Consider the following 15607-nt stretch of genomic DNA (forward strand, 5'->3'; position numbering starts at 1 on the left):
TCCGACCCCTGCTAAGGAACCACTATAACCTAAATAATTCGAAATATATCGGTAACTTTCGCTTTGATGCATATGCTCGTTACGTATCCTGTCGTAGCCTTTTAAGTTAGGCGGGAAATACCGTAGAGCGCAAACCTATTGCACCGGACACACACATGGTAGTATCTTATGAATCATACTACACTTTTGATTAACACTTAAATGTCAAAGCAATGATGAAACAATTAGGGAATGCCTACGATACTGTACAGTCACCTTCATATCATATGTTACTCTTCGAAGGCCGCAAAAATATGTGACACGCTCTTAAGGCTCTACATATAAGATCGTGTCAGATATTTTTGCGGCCTTCGTTGTGTAACATATTATTGCTGACTGTACAAGGCAAGTTAAAGACAATACTTGTCAGACACGCCGTCTCTGCCCACGTCGTACGGTTTAGGACATAACGACGAACATGTAAACGAACTTACGAAAACCATTTATTGTGTTGATATTGCGAATTGAACCGAATATGGTGCCGTGAGACTAAGAAGGGAGGGAATAACATACTTTAAAAGGACAAGTTTTTAGGAATCAGTAAACTATGAACTTGTGATTATTTTTTTGAGTTTTTTTAGTCAAATATTATTAAGACTTTCGTAATTAATGTATTAAGCATCGACGCAACATCTACTATAACGTCTATAACTTACTGTGTGGTACTTACTATTTATAAGTCCAATCCAAAAATACGTCACAGAGAAAACTTAAAACTTCATATTGGGCTTATATCATAATAGCGGAGGCAGTTATAAAGATGACCCAAAAATTTTTTATTAAGCTATGAGCTTCATCACATATGTTCCTTGAGTAATTCTAAGCATTTCAAGCCTGGGAGGCAATAAGAAATGTGCGTCTACTCGGATTTGTAATGGATTCAAACTTTCAACCCCTTCTTAACCCTGTTAGGGGATGAATTTTACAAAACGCTGAAATTACTTTTCCTGTCTTTTGATATCCATACAAACTTTCAACCCCTTTTTCACCACCTTAGGGGATGAATTTTCAAAAACGCTGAAATTAGTTTACTTGTATTTTAATAATATATCGTTTTACGAAGTTTCAAATTCCTAGCTTAAAATAAAACTTGAACCCCATACAAACTTTCATCCCCTTTTTAACCCCCTTAGGGGTTGAATTTCTCAAAATCGCTTCTTATCTCTTGTACACTTTATAAATGTAATCTAGTGTGCAAATTTCAACTTTCTATCTTTTGTAGTTTCGGCTCCGCGTAGCAAAAATCTCCAACCAAATTTTTTACCTTTTTACGTTTTTCTTGTAAAATTACTATGAAACTGAAAAAAACAAATATCAGCAATGAATTATTATACGGCTTTGGTTTATACGAAAATGATACCAAACTTGCCCTTGTAGCCACCAGGATCAGAATAGATTTTTTTTTAAAGATCCCACCCTCCCCGACTAGACGCACGCTTCTTTTTGCCTCCCAGGCTAGAAATGCTTAGAATTACTCAAATATCAAATGTGATGAAGCTCATAGCTTAATAAAAAATTTTTGGGTCATGTATGGCAGCGTTACATAACTGACTACAGTATAAGAAAATGTTTCAAACCTGCGGCCCTAGCTCTAAAATTCACCCGACATGGTATTCCAATACAGTGCAATTTATTATACAAGAACCTACTTGGTATATTTCCTCAACAGATAACATTTTAAGTCCAAATTCTTTGTCATCTCATTCAAACAGCAACATATCTTGGACATGAATTAGTAATTTGAGTGCAATACTTGCAGGACAGGAAGAAATACCTGTCCTTCGCTGGACAATTTGGAACCATTCCGCCCACGTGGGCACCTTAACGCGCCTTTGTCCGAGATTGTATCAAATGAGCGCCTTAATCAGAATTAAACCTGTCGATCGTGCTCCGCCGGACACGTACAGTATACACGTATACACGTACCCCACTTGTTTAACGAGGAAGGGGTATTCTAGTTGAATGACATATAACTAATTAACTAGTGAACCTAGAATGTATAAATCAACTTCAGCCTAACAGGAAACCACTTATTTTCAAGTAATCTTCGAATTAAATATAAAAAGAAACAGTCTAAAACAATTTATTGACTGCACGATACCTCGTTTGCCAACTAAATACTTAGTGTGTTCTTTTGGGTGACGATAAAAATAAAATTTACAATTTGTGAGATCAATTGTCGGCTCCCTGTAAAGATATAGAGCCCTTAAATAAACGACAAGATGATGTTAATTCTACTGGTATGCTAAATAGTACGATAATATACAAAGGCTCTTTGTGTTTGTATAATCTTCTCAACCCGATAATTTAATAGATTTCAATAGACGAAATACGGGTGACGCCATTCAAAATAAGACTGACGATTATGACGCTCCACTACTCCATTTTAAGACGGCTGCATAATTTGATGGAAAAAACTTATTTGAATCACAAAAGAGGTCATGAACCCGTCTACCAAAAACTATTCATATAGAACAGGAAATCTAATACATTAGAATAGAAGCTTGCACATAAAAGGACCTTGCACGTGCAAGATAAAGCTTTTGTTGTTATGGTATGCATGGACGAGACGATAAGAGTTAGTCCATTCTTATGAATATCAGTAGTAGTTTGTCTTTAAAATAGGAGCGCTAGATTAAAGCGTAATGGTATTACACAAATATATAATATGAAAGAAAGAGACGTCGTCTTTAATTATAATTTTATAAGAATAAATGTAGCATACCGTAGGACTGTTGTGTAATTACTATGTAAAACCAACATACGTAGTAGTTGAAAGCATATTGTGGAGGTTTTAAAACGAAACAAAAAACTGCAAAAAAGCAATCAAGCAATTTAATTGTCAACTAAGTTGAGCGTACAAATCAAGCCTTTATAGGGCTACAGACAAAAAATTACCTCTTGTGTTTTTTTTTCCACACAGACTTAAGGCCCCTCTTTCTTGTTACGAAACTTTAGCTTACATTCTGTATTTCAGATATAGTTTTCTAAATTCAAAATTATCATTATTGTAGTCCCTTCTAAAATATTAGTAAATAAACAATGCAATTAAGGGCGACCTGCACTATCCCACTAACCCGGGGTTAACCGGTTAAACCTGCAGTTACCATGGTAACCAGTCAAATTTGATACTAGGTTAACGGTTTATTCGGTTAACCCCGGGTTAGTGGGATGGTGCAAGTAGCGCTAAGTCTTACTTCCTTGCTTCAGCATCAAGTTTATTTAGACCAACGCTCTATGATTTCCTTAACAAATTTGAGCTCATAGTCACCGCCAAATCATTATCGATGGATACCCGATCACAACACTAGGCACGTACATGGGCTATTTACATAAATTACATGACTCACACCTGTTCGAGCGAACCTCATTTAAATCAGCTGCGTGTTCGATATTTTGGGGTCCAAGCTGAGGCTAAATACTGACCGTAGATCAAACTGTAAGTACCGTGATTTTTAGAGAACTATAGGTTAATAAGTGTATAACTGTATAAGACACTTAAAGGTTTACGTGTTAGAACGATGACTAAATTACTCAAATAAACTAAAAAAAAAACCATTTATGATCTGTAATCTTGTCAAGTTGTCGTGAATAGTCGTGATTATCACTTGATGAAAATCTAGCTGCAATATTTCACCCTATTTCTAACATGGAGTAAGTGACCATGCTCGTGCTTTTCCTTATCAATTGATTAAACGGACCTATCAATTCAACTTAAAACCGACATTCTGGTGAATAGTGGTATATTTTTGTGAAGTCGACATTTTATCTCATATTATTGTTTTGATTTTTTCATTTTTTTTAACTTTTGTAATTTTTTTTTCTTTTAACTTCAATTTACACGGAACTTTGTGTAGATTATAAAATTATCCACAGAACCCACCTTCTTTAAAGGCAAATCTAATTTCTATGCCTTCAGAGTTTTTGCTGCGATTCTTTATAGCAAGTTTTTTTGCTTGTAATAAAATTTAATAGATCGACCATTTGCGTGATATAACAATACGTAATAACTGGTGTAGGTACTAGTTTGTCGGTATAGACACCTTGACTTAGTTTAAATGCAAAGATGATAATAAATCTCGCTTTATGCGTTGTTTTTGTAGATATTATTTGTGTAACAAGTGTTTTATTTAGTACATACTTAACTCTCGTTATAAATTTTTTTTTAAAGTCTATCAAACTTCCAAAACTCTCATACTTGTGTATCTGTCGGTTTTTCGGTGGTTAGACATACCAATTTAACCTAGTTAGAATTAAATAAGTATTAGTTTCCCAGTGTAATACCCTAATAAGAACAACAGGATAATTTTAATTATGTAAGGCGCTATTCATTTATTACGTAAGACGTTTTTTGCCAGTTTTTACCATCCTTTTGAAAAAATCGCATCTTTGTGATCTTATCTCTCCCCTTGTAAGAAAAAATAAGATATGTTCGAGCCCCCTTCCCCCCTAAATCGTCTTACGTAATAAATGAATGGCGCCTGATTACTTAGATGTCTGAGCAACTGTAACAAGATGTCTATTCATGTAGGGAACACACTCAGAACCTACTAGTACCTACTTGTTACCTTGGACAGTAATGCCACTGCGCATACGCAATGCGGGAGGTCTGATTCTAAGTACATTCGTCTCCAGAGGGCCTACTGCGAACAATGTTCGACGTGTTGCCTCCGTATCACACTTACGTACGAATTTACAAGTGCGACAGAGAGGCAACACGTTGAACGTGGTTCGCGGTAGGCCCGGTAGACCATCAGTTGTAGACTACTAAATAACGTGTCCCAGCACATGTCGACACGTCGTATCACCGTGCGAACATCTAGCTATCGTGGCATAAGAGCTTCTGCGTTACTAAAATGCATATAAACTTGTACTTAAATCTGTGTGTACTGCCTTTATACTTTAATATTTATGTTCTGTAGTATATTTGCAACATTATATATCATGTAATAGTGCGAGGGGTTTGGACTTTGCACTCCGAAGCAGTAGCTGAAAATGCAATCGAGATAGAAATTTAGGTGAAAGAGAGAGAAACAACTTATGGTAATATATTTACCTTATACAGTTATTTAACTACCAAATGTACAAAAACGTCTAATATAATTTTGAAATTCCTACAAAGCATAAAGTTCCCGTGGGTTAAAGAATATTTAGTATGCGGATAAGAGATAATAGTGAGAATGGTATACTGTGGCGGATTTGCAGTCTTTGCCGCCCCTTTGAAGGCACCCATAATATTGACTACATTTTGAGTTATTTCTTGTTACCATCAGCGAATTTTTTGTCACAATTTACCGCCCCTAAATATCTTGCCGCCCTAGGCTCGGGCCTACTGTGCCTTAGGGCAAATCCGCCAATGATGGTATAATTGAAATAAGCATCTATTGTGATTTAACTGATTTATAACTTGTTTGATGCGTTACTTATTGTAATTACATAGGTATGCAGTATGCATCGTTTTTAACTTCGCTAGGGCTTTATTCGAATAAAATTTTATTTTTTAGAGTCAGTCAATTACAATATACACACACACCATCTATAATTATCGCATCGTCTATTGCATCTTATATTATAGAGCAAAAGGTTCCATGGGACTTGTATATATAGATAGAGACATTGAGCTGAAGGCGGTAAGCCTTGGCTAAGGTCTTGACCTTGCCTTTTGCTAGGCTAAATAAAAAATTCTGACATCACAACATGTCCAAATCGCAAAAAAACATATCCTCTATCCCTTCGACCTTGTCAGTCAAGAAGTTTTTATCGCTTTGACATCCCGATCACAATAAAAAAGTATGACCAGTATAAAAATGACCATAATCCCAGCAGCCAACTAAAATGAAATCGGAAGATTCGGTTTAGTTTAAGCTTCTTTCGTATAGAATGTTACATGCAATAAGATAAGTACCAACGAATTTGACAAATTCTGTCTCATTGTTGCAGGTGAAGCGCATCGCATCAATGGCCTGAGAGCATGTTCCGGACGGCGTCAGTGGAAGGCTCCGCGCCGCGGACGCCCCCCGCCTACGCCCCGCACCCCCCCTACGTCCCACCACGCTTCTTCCCCCCTCGCATCCGGCCCCCTCCCCCGCAATACTGCTTCGACGCCGCCCGCTTCGCCTGCGACGCCTCCAAACCTCGCTACCTCGATGTCGAGCGAGAGAGGCTGGTCACGAGATGGCTGGCCGAAGCGAACGAGGCGCTGGTGAGGCGAGACCGACCGCCGAGATACAAGCCGCGAAGCAGCGAGAGGCGGCCGGACTACTTGGAGAGGAGGCCGGCGCCAGAATGGGCCGACAACTTCCTCCTCGGCAGGAGGAACGGGTCGGTGGAGCCCGAAGAGGACTGCAGTGAAGTGATGACGTTGAAGGAGTTTGTGGACAAGTTCTCGCTGCCTAGGGTGGTGCGGTTCGAGGGCGAGGAGCGGCCGGTGCTGCTGTACCGCGTGCTGGAGGCGCACCGGCGCGTGGAGGCCGTGCCGCTCGCCGGCAAGAAGGGCAAGCTGGTGGGCAAGCCGCTCTACATACCCGATTCCTATGATGGTGAGTTGTACTTTAAGACCCTATCACCTCAGCCATAAGACGTCCACTGCTGAACATAGGCCTCCCCCTTGTTATGGGGGGTGAATGCCATAATCGCCACGCTTGGCAGGCGGGTTGACGATCGCAGTCGAGTACACCGAATTTGAGGAACGCTGCTGCCCGTCCACCGGGGGTCTTGGACGTAGTTTAAGGACATACCCGGGTCCCTATCCCGGGGTAAGATCCTATGCTCGGAAGATATCCAAAGTGACTGTCTACGCAGATATTGCTTCATTTTAATCGAAACTTGATGATAATGAAATGAAAATGAATAGCTTTTTATTAACAGTTCTAGTTTCTAAAGGTATTTCATACTTGTGCAAACCTACATTGTGCATTATTAACAAACATCCAGTATTAATTGTCTTGTGAATGTCTAAATAATTAAACTAACAACAATGCCTTAGTATGATGATACTTTTAATTAAGTTGTAATGAAGAAATTACAACGAAATCTAGTGTCAATTGAAGTGTAATTATCTTGCGGAACGACGCACATCTTAGTTCGCGGTAACAATGGAAACTCGTACTACATAGGCACAGTAAATCTAGGTGCAGTATCGGAAGAAAAACTACGGATGTACGTAATAGATAGAGTACATTTTATTAATAGTTTTACACTTAAAATTGAAATTTTTACACAGTTTCGCCAAGACAATAAAGGTATATTTCTAATTACATTATCATCGGAACATGTTCATAAACGGAGAAAATTGCATTTCTTTCCATATGTGATAACTGTCTGATTTCAATGTGAATATCGATACAATTTAAATAATCGTATGGGACGATGGACGATATCGCAATCAATTAATCCAATGATATATTAAGGTTCGTATGTGTGATCAATATGTATGCCGGATAAAGTGCACCATCAAAAGAAATTTCCAGGTGCCTTGGTCTAGGTTACACCTGCACTGCTGCACTGGTTGCACGAAAATTCACAAAAATAAAACATTAATACTCGTATTTGTTTATTATCAAAGAACATCCAGTCTTTAAGTTCGATAGTCTAAATAGCACAGTAAAAAAAATCCTTCTACTTGCTTTTTTTATTTAAAATTTTTTTAGTCGGATGTCCATACTGGTTGGTCCCCGCATACCTGTGGCGACCGTCGGAAACGCCCGCTTTGTGAGACAATGGTGCTCTTACGTAACTAATTGCTGTAAGAGCGCGTACCGGCTTCATTAAGCTCTCATCGGCGCCTGATGATGATGACCATCAATCGATTATCGAATATGTACGGCATTCCATTGCTGTAGAAGATGGAGTCAGTTCAAGTGTATTATTAAATGTTCTTGCACATATAATTATGTCAATTTTATGTCATATTAATGCTTAACTGAAAGGTCTTTAAAATATGCGGTATCTTAATAAATTGTGTAATTGACAGATATGACATAATATATGTAGGTATATCAGCAGCAAGTTTTTGGGTTCCGTAGGCAAAATGCTAGGTCAACCTTAGTTTTTACAGGATATTAAGCAGTAACATCTACAATACATTTTAAAATAACTTTATTTGACTTATTCCATTTCTTAAACCACCGTTTCTTAGCTGCCTTCTCAGATCTCAGCGCGTCTTTAGTTTTTAAGACTTCGCGAATATATCTTCAAAGATATAAGATCTAACGGGCTTAATTAATACGGGCCGGAATGAAGCCGTAAAGCTTTCAATCGCTGGTCGCCCATGCCAAGCCGCAAAAACAAAAACGACGCTCCTCCAATGATCCGTGAACAACAATAGCCGGCCTTGCTGGGAGGCCGAGTCGTAACTCGTTTTAGAGTTAACCATCTTGGGCAGAAAACCAATTAAAAACGTCGAAAGACTTTTGTCTGCACTATTTGTAGTCTTTTGTGACAAATTGTGGTGAAAGTGAAATATCAAGTAGACTGGAATTAAAAAGTTTAAAAAGATGTATTTAACGTTAATGTCCCGTTGACTGACTCTATTCCATTATTTCCATTACTTGTCAACTTTTGTTAGAGTCAGACCGAGAAAAGTTGCAATGATTTTAATAGCCCACGCAGTGCATGTGTCTAACACTTGCACTGCGTGGGAAATTAACGTGGACTTTTCTACTAACTCTATTAATTCGACTTATAATGGCGGCAGAAATACAATAAAGAGATATGTTCCTTTAAAAAAATACCTGCTAATACATACTTTGTTAAATACATAATAATAAATAAATATCACAAAAAAACGTACTTTAATAAAAGGTTAGATAAATTTTCGTGCGATATGGAAGAACACTCCTTCCGGTCACGGTTGTGACTTCGAAGGTGCGGTTACTTAGTCACGGGTGAAGAACAAAGAACTTCGTCACACCCTCGGTGGAACCGACGTGTGGTTAGGCGTTACTTCTGTAATGATACGTTGATAACCGATGGGGCTCTCGCGAGTGCAGCCGAGCCGTACAATCGGTAGTGGAAGTGGTCACATCTCTATAATAATAAATTATTTATTTACGACCATCGAGGATCATTTGTGTTAGTAATATAAATAGTCTTATCCTAGTGTTAGAACATGTAGTGTTAGTTATGTTATGAAGAGTATCAACGGAATGCTATTCCGTCTGTACCTAAATGTATCGATACTATCGATAGGCTGTATTTACATGAAATCTAATAGGTCGCCAAGAAACTGTCATGCAATTTGGCGAAAAAATATGTCTAATATATTGCTGTGTATTTTTAATTGAGTAAATAAATACATAAAAAAGGTAATTAGTTGAAATTATGGCAGTCTATAGTTATGTTGCTCATTTCAACAAACTATAATAATGATCCATCCATTCAGTGTACTCTCATGTAAATGTTCTCACATTTTTTTACTGTTGTAAAAAACGCTAATGAGTTTGGTAAAAAAATAGTGACCATGCATTGGAAAGTTGTTACGCGTTTGACACATTAATAGGGCTATACAGCCCTTGTGCTAAAAGTAAAAGTCCACATTAGGGAGGCCCTTTGACACTAATGGCTTTTTGCGTAATCAAACGAAAGTGTTAAATGTTAGTGACAAAAAATATGGTGCTTTAAAACGATTACGGGTCCGAAAGAAGGTCGTGTGGGTAATTATTATCACACTGCAATGGGCACACATAACTCCATTGTATGTTGTTTGTGTCCACGAAATATGTTTAGAATTTCCTTATTTGTAAATGACAAAGTTTGTTGACAATTGTTCATATATTTTCATTTACGTTCGATACGTCTTTCTGAAAGAGTTCTGTCTTCAGAAATTTGGGTATTGGACTCTTTGAAATATTTATAAATTCTAGAGTTCATTACTCAAATTTTTAACGAATTAAAAATATGTGGACCGCATTCTTGTGCAGGTGTTATATTTATTTATTTAAACTTTATTGCATAAAATATACACAACAATGTACAAATGGCGGAATTAATTCCAAATGGCATTCTTCATTCACATTCATCCATTCATTCATTCATTCTTCAACCACAGGGCCAAACAGTGACACACAGTTTTTTTCTCATTGATATTTCTTATTGGTCCGATTTTAATTATAAGCGTGGACCGTTGCCATGTGCTTGAGGCCTCTTGAGGCCTCTTGACCCCCTTTTGGCTTTGTCGCCAAAACTACACGGAATTACATTAATAATCCCCATACTCGCCTTGAGCGTGGCGTGGGAGACCCGGCCCATTACCGCAGACCTTAGACGGAGGACTACTGACCTCACAATACTCTTACAAACAGTATTTTAACCTCAGTGTGAGTACTCGTATGACAGCATCAACTTGTGGAAGGCAGAGTGAAGTGGCAATTACGGTCAGGCTTCAAAACTACCTCATCATTTCAGCTTGAGAGTGTTCTTCAATAAAAAGTATAGCGAACGTGATCTGTTAAGCAGTTTTTGAGGTTACGCAAAACATCTTTCCTCAGAGAGATAATTTCATAGAAGTTTGACGTTTAAAATAACACTTGCACTGCGTGTCATCAAAATCGTTGCAGACTTATCTCAGTCTAAATCTAGATTTGTTAAACAGACAGCTTTGTTTCATCATTGTAAAAAATACAATGATAAATATTCTCATGTTGACTTGTTTTTCATTCCGTCAGTGTACAAAAATTTGTTTCTGCAATAAAGAGCGAATGAACTAATAATATATTACTCTACAGCTAATAGAGCAAAACTAATACCATACTGATTTTGATAGGTTACTATTGTAAAATTAAATTAATGCATGTCACATTTATATTTAAATTTTTTGAATGAAATTTAATTGAATTGTATAAACAAGTCTTGTCTGAGCAACCATAATGAGGTAATTAATTAGTGGAAACTGTTTTGGCTTATGTAATATTTAATTGTAATTATCTATATGTGTTATTTTTCGCTGTTTGTTTCCCATTATCAATAAATAAATAAATCTCAAGATACTGTTTATAGTTTCCACTGCGGCGAAGTGCGAGCATTTATACGCGTACGTAGATGTTTACCTGTTGATATTGTGCGGTAGGAATAACTAGCGAGCCTGCTTATTGGAATGTTACGGTGTATTTGTAATGTTAATACTATAAGACTGATTAATATGTACATTTTTATCCACGTTGTAATATGATACATTTTTTGTTGTACTTCTTGTATGTGTATCTTAATTATGTTAAGGCTTAAAATATGTTTGACGTATTCTATTTGCCTTACACTGGTATGAGTTGTGTTTATAATTATGAACAGTCAAATGTGACAAGATACGTCATAAATACAGTAGCATTACTGTAGGGAACAATACTGTTACATATACCTACGACCTAGGTACTTATAATTTGTACTCGTATTAGGGTGTATATAAAATTGAACTTTTAGAAAAATATTAAGATAAGTATTTGGTTAAAGCTTAACTTTTTCTTCAATTTCAATCGAATTCTACTGGCACTACAAATAAAGATGAAAATCTTAATTTCTCTCTGCTCGATAACACAATTTTATTACACATTGTAAGAGCATTATCTTAACATCATAAGTCAACTGACTGTAGGTGCAGAAAGTGCAACACGTCTGCCTAGACTGAATGTATCATGGGACGCAATGCTTGTAATTTAAGATCTTATATTACCATATGTTCATTGTGAATAAACGATTTCATTCATTCATTCATTCATTCATTCATAAATACTTAATGCGAAATAATAATGTATTAAAATATTTGATTGTATTTAAGTAGTAGTATTTATTAAATGTTGGGAGTGAGGTAGTATGGAGTTAACCGTTTAAGGTGGCGGAGGCTAGGATCGTGCCCTCTGACCACTACTGTTTTAAAATAATGAACCGGTAGGCTTGATACCTTTCTTAAAGACCTGTGATTATCAATTAAAACCAGTCAGAAAATGAATATTTCTTTAAATTTAACAAAATAATAATTTAGAATTAAAATTAACAAAAATATAATATAATTTCATTTTAGCTAGTTACTGATTTACCTAAACATTTACGATTTTTTAGTTTGTTCTTTAGGAACATAGTGATAATATAGTTTACATCGAAACGAGCAATATACATACACCAATGACAAGTTCTTTTCTTGTGGCTCTATAAATACTTAGGTAAGTAGTTGTAAAAATTAAGACGTGTCATATATTTTTGCCTTAAAGCATTAAGTCCCACATTTGTCCTATCATATATTGTACAATAAATAACAATAGTTATTTGTTTTACAAGGGGGCAAAGTTGTTATTTAACCGCTCGTGCTAATATTGATACCCGAGCAAGCGAAAGATTCCAAAATTGAACCACGAGCGTAGCGAGTGGTTCGAAAAATGGAATCTTGAGCGTCGCGAGGGTTTCAAAGTACGAGGGTTAAACAAAATTTGCCCCCGAGTGAAACACATCATTTCTCACCACACCAACCCGAAGCAAATATTAAATGTAAAATATCAAACAAAATCAAACCAAAACAAATCCAAATTTTATTATTATTATTATGAGCCTATATTGTCCCACTGCTGGGCAAAGGCCTCTCTCTTATTTCTCCACGTATCCCTATCACCTGAAGTCTCCCACCAGTCTCTCTCATAGGTGTCAAGCTCGTCCCGCCATCTCCGACGAGGTCTGCCGTGACGCCTTACAGTCCGTGGGACCCAGCGGGTGGCTGTTTTCGCCCACAGATCATCCGGCATACGGCAGACGTGTCCCGCCCAGTCCCATTTAAGCTTGGCGGCAGTTTCAGCTACGTCAGTGATTCGCGTTTTGGAGCGTAGTATTGTATTTTTAATGCGATCGGTCAATTTCACGCTCAAAATACTACGCTCCATGGCCCGCTGACAAACCCTGAGTTTGGATTTTTGAACTTTTGTCAAAGACCAAGTCTGCGCTCCGTAGGTAAGGATGGGGAGAATGCACATGTCCATGAGTTTTCTTTTTAGCGGTATAGGAAGGTTTCCCTTCATGTACTCCTTCATAGACCAAAAGCTCTTCCAGGCATTCTCGGTCCGTCTTGCGACTTCTTTGTCTTGCCGTGCCTGGAAGGAGACTATTTGGCCAAGGTATATATACTCATGGACATATTCTATTTCTCTCCCATCTATTAGATGGGAGAGAAATCCAAATGAATGTTATTAAATATTTATCATCCCAAATCATCATTTAAAAGTAAATTTTACCAGCAAACGTAAGAAAACAACTCCAAATTTGCATTTGATTACTTTGCCTCACATGTGAATAAAATGCAACTTTGCTATCAGTTTTTGAAGAGCAAAGTATGCCTTTCCGAGCTGGTGTGGTGAAATAGTTATTTGTTTTACAAGGGGGCAAAGTTGTTGTTTAACCGCTCGTGCTAATATTGATACTCGAGCAAGCGAAAGATTTCAAAATTGAACCACGAGCGTAGCGAGTGGTTCGAAAAATGGAATCTTGAGCTTTGCGAGGGTTTCAAAGCACGAGGGTTAAACAAACTTTGCCCTCGAGTGAAACACAAAATTTTTCACCACACCAACCCGAAGCAAATATTAAATGTAAAATACAAACAAAATCAAACGAAATCAAATCCAAATGAATGTTATTAAATATTTATCATCCAATATCGTCATTTAAAAGTGAATTCTTCCAGCTAACATAAGAAAACAACTCAAAATTTGCATTTGATTACTTTGCCTTACATGTGAATAAAATGCAACTTTGCTATCTGTTTTTGAAGTGCAAAGTAAGCCTTTCCGAGCTGGTGTGGTGAAAATAAATATGTATTCGCTTCGTTGTGCAAGCTATTATATAGCAGCTGACTGAAGTTAGGTACTAAAACTCCACCACTCCCCCTCAAACGAGAAACGAGTCGTGATCACACAATCTCCGAAGTTTAAATTTAACCAAAGATTTCAATTCAAACGACCTCTGAACCTGAAATATGAAGCGGGAACGCCGCCTAACGGTCCGAGGTTCGTTCCCAGGCGAGGCCGAATATCTTTGTTAGCGGGGTAATATCGCTAAGTGAATTCCGTTTACTTTAACTGTTTTGTTTATTGTTTACTTGTTCGTTTTACTGAGGAATAGCGGCGAAGTTATTGAATAAGATCCAATAGATATAAAACTTTGTTATTTTCAGATGAACGTAGCGTTGTCTCAAAAGTATACGTTTTAACAAACTAGAATGTCTACCTACTCGTGAAGTCGTGATGTGTACGTACTTTGAAATAATCCTAGTAATCGGGGGGCACGGCAGTGCCCCCGCCAAGTCGAGCGCGAAGCAAACACTGCCGTACCATCCTTTACTGGAACCATTTCGCCGCATTTTCAGGCCCCTATTTGAGAACCTCTGGATAAGACCAAAACGCAGAAATTTTGGTCATCCAGTAAGCTATAATCACATACTTAAAATCCAAACTTTCAAGTCTGTAGGTCATTTAGTTCCGAAGTTAAGCGAAAGCAAAGTTTCGCATTTATGAAACTCACTCATGATCATCAGAATAGAACTAGTACTTCCCATAAACTCAGAGAGCTGAAATTTGGTACAGAGTTAGGGTTTAATGGCCACATAAAGGGAAAACCTAAAAATATTGCAATATCAGTCACGTTTTAAAGATCTAAGAACTGCATAAGTAAGTTTGTAATCCCATATAAATATATGATATTACAAAGTTACTGTTGCAGTTCCTACAAATAGTAGGTAAAGTAAAGGTACACTACGATGTACGATGTGAGTATCAATGAAGATATGTTTAGTTATGATATGTGTATACATAGTATGGGTATGAGGACCCGAAAAGAAGGACTGCCTACAAAAAGAGATGAGATCCCATCAAAAACATTACATGTAAAAAGGTGCAAGTCTCGCAACACTTTTACTACAAAAAAGTTTTGAGATGTAATGTGAAACCAAGTCGGTTATTTTAATCAGTGCCAGGAGGTTTCTACAAAAAGAAGTGAAATCCCACCAAAAACATTCTGTAAAAAACTAGCCAAGTCTCGATGGAGCTGCTTGTTTATCTCTAAAAAGTAATGAAATCTAGACAAAGTCGTGCCAAGTCTAAGGTTCCTTACTGCGATTTCTTTATTATTATAGTTAATGTTGTGTGACTTGGCCGTTGAAGGGTACACAAGGGTACAAAACCAGGTGCTCCATGACACCATTGCACCAATCTGTCGCCAGAACCGCTACCCATTGACGATGGAAAATTGCCACTTGGAAAACGTTGATTCAATAACCCAGTCAATTGTAGGCTTGATAAAGCTGCGTATTTCAATAATACTTATGTATGGGCGAGCCTGAAAAACACTTCTTTTTGGTGCAATGGCAGATTGGTGCAATGATGTCATGGAGCACCTGGTTTTGTACCCTTGTGTACCCTTCAACGGCCAAGTCACACAACATTAACTATAATAATAAAGAAATCGCAGTAAGGAACCTTAGACTTGGCACGACTTTGTCTAGATTTCATTACTTTTTAGAGATAAACAAGCAGCTCCATCGAGACTTGGCTAGTTTTTTACAGAATGTTTTTGGTGGGATATCCTATTTCTTCCCTCAACTTAA

The 15607-nt window shown here is 37.3% G+C and overlaps 1 protein-coding gene and 1 long non-coding RNA gene across 2 annotated transcripts in view; both read left to right on the top strand.

Moving 5' to 3' along the window:
• The window catches only part of LOC134674245 (uncharacterized), a 158066-nt gene that overhangs the window by 62406 nt on the left and 80053 nt on the right, over positions 1-15607 (top strand). The gene's annotated exons all lie outside the window — the stretch shown is intronic.
• The window catches only part of LOC134674242 (uncharacterized), a 132293-nt gene that overhangs the window by 57174 nt on the left and 59512 nt on the right, over positions 1-15607 (top strand). The window contains exon 2 of the mRNA XM_063532306.1: positions 5980-6578. Coding sequence (XP_063388376.1) covers positions 6011-6578 — 568 coding nt within the window. The 5' untranslated portion in view covers positions 5980-6010. The remainder of the gene's footprint in view (positions 1-5979; positions 6579-15607) is intronic.

This window comes from Cydia fagiglandana, chromosome 19 (genome assembly GCF_963556715.1).
Source record: "Cydia fagiglandana chromosome 19, ilCydFagi1.1, whole genome shotgun sequence".
Classification (NCBI taxonomy): domain Eukaryota; kingdom Metazoa; phylum Arthropoda; class Insecta; order Lepidoptera; family Tortricidae; genus Cydia; species Cydia fagiglandana.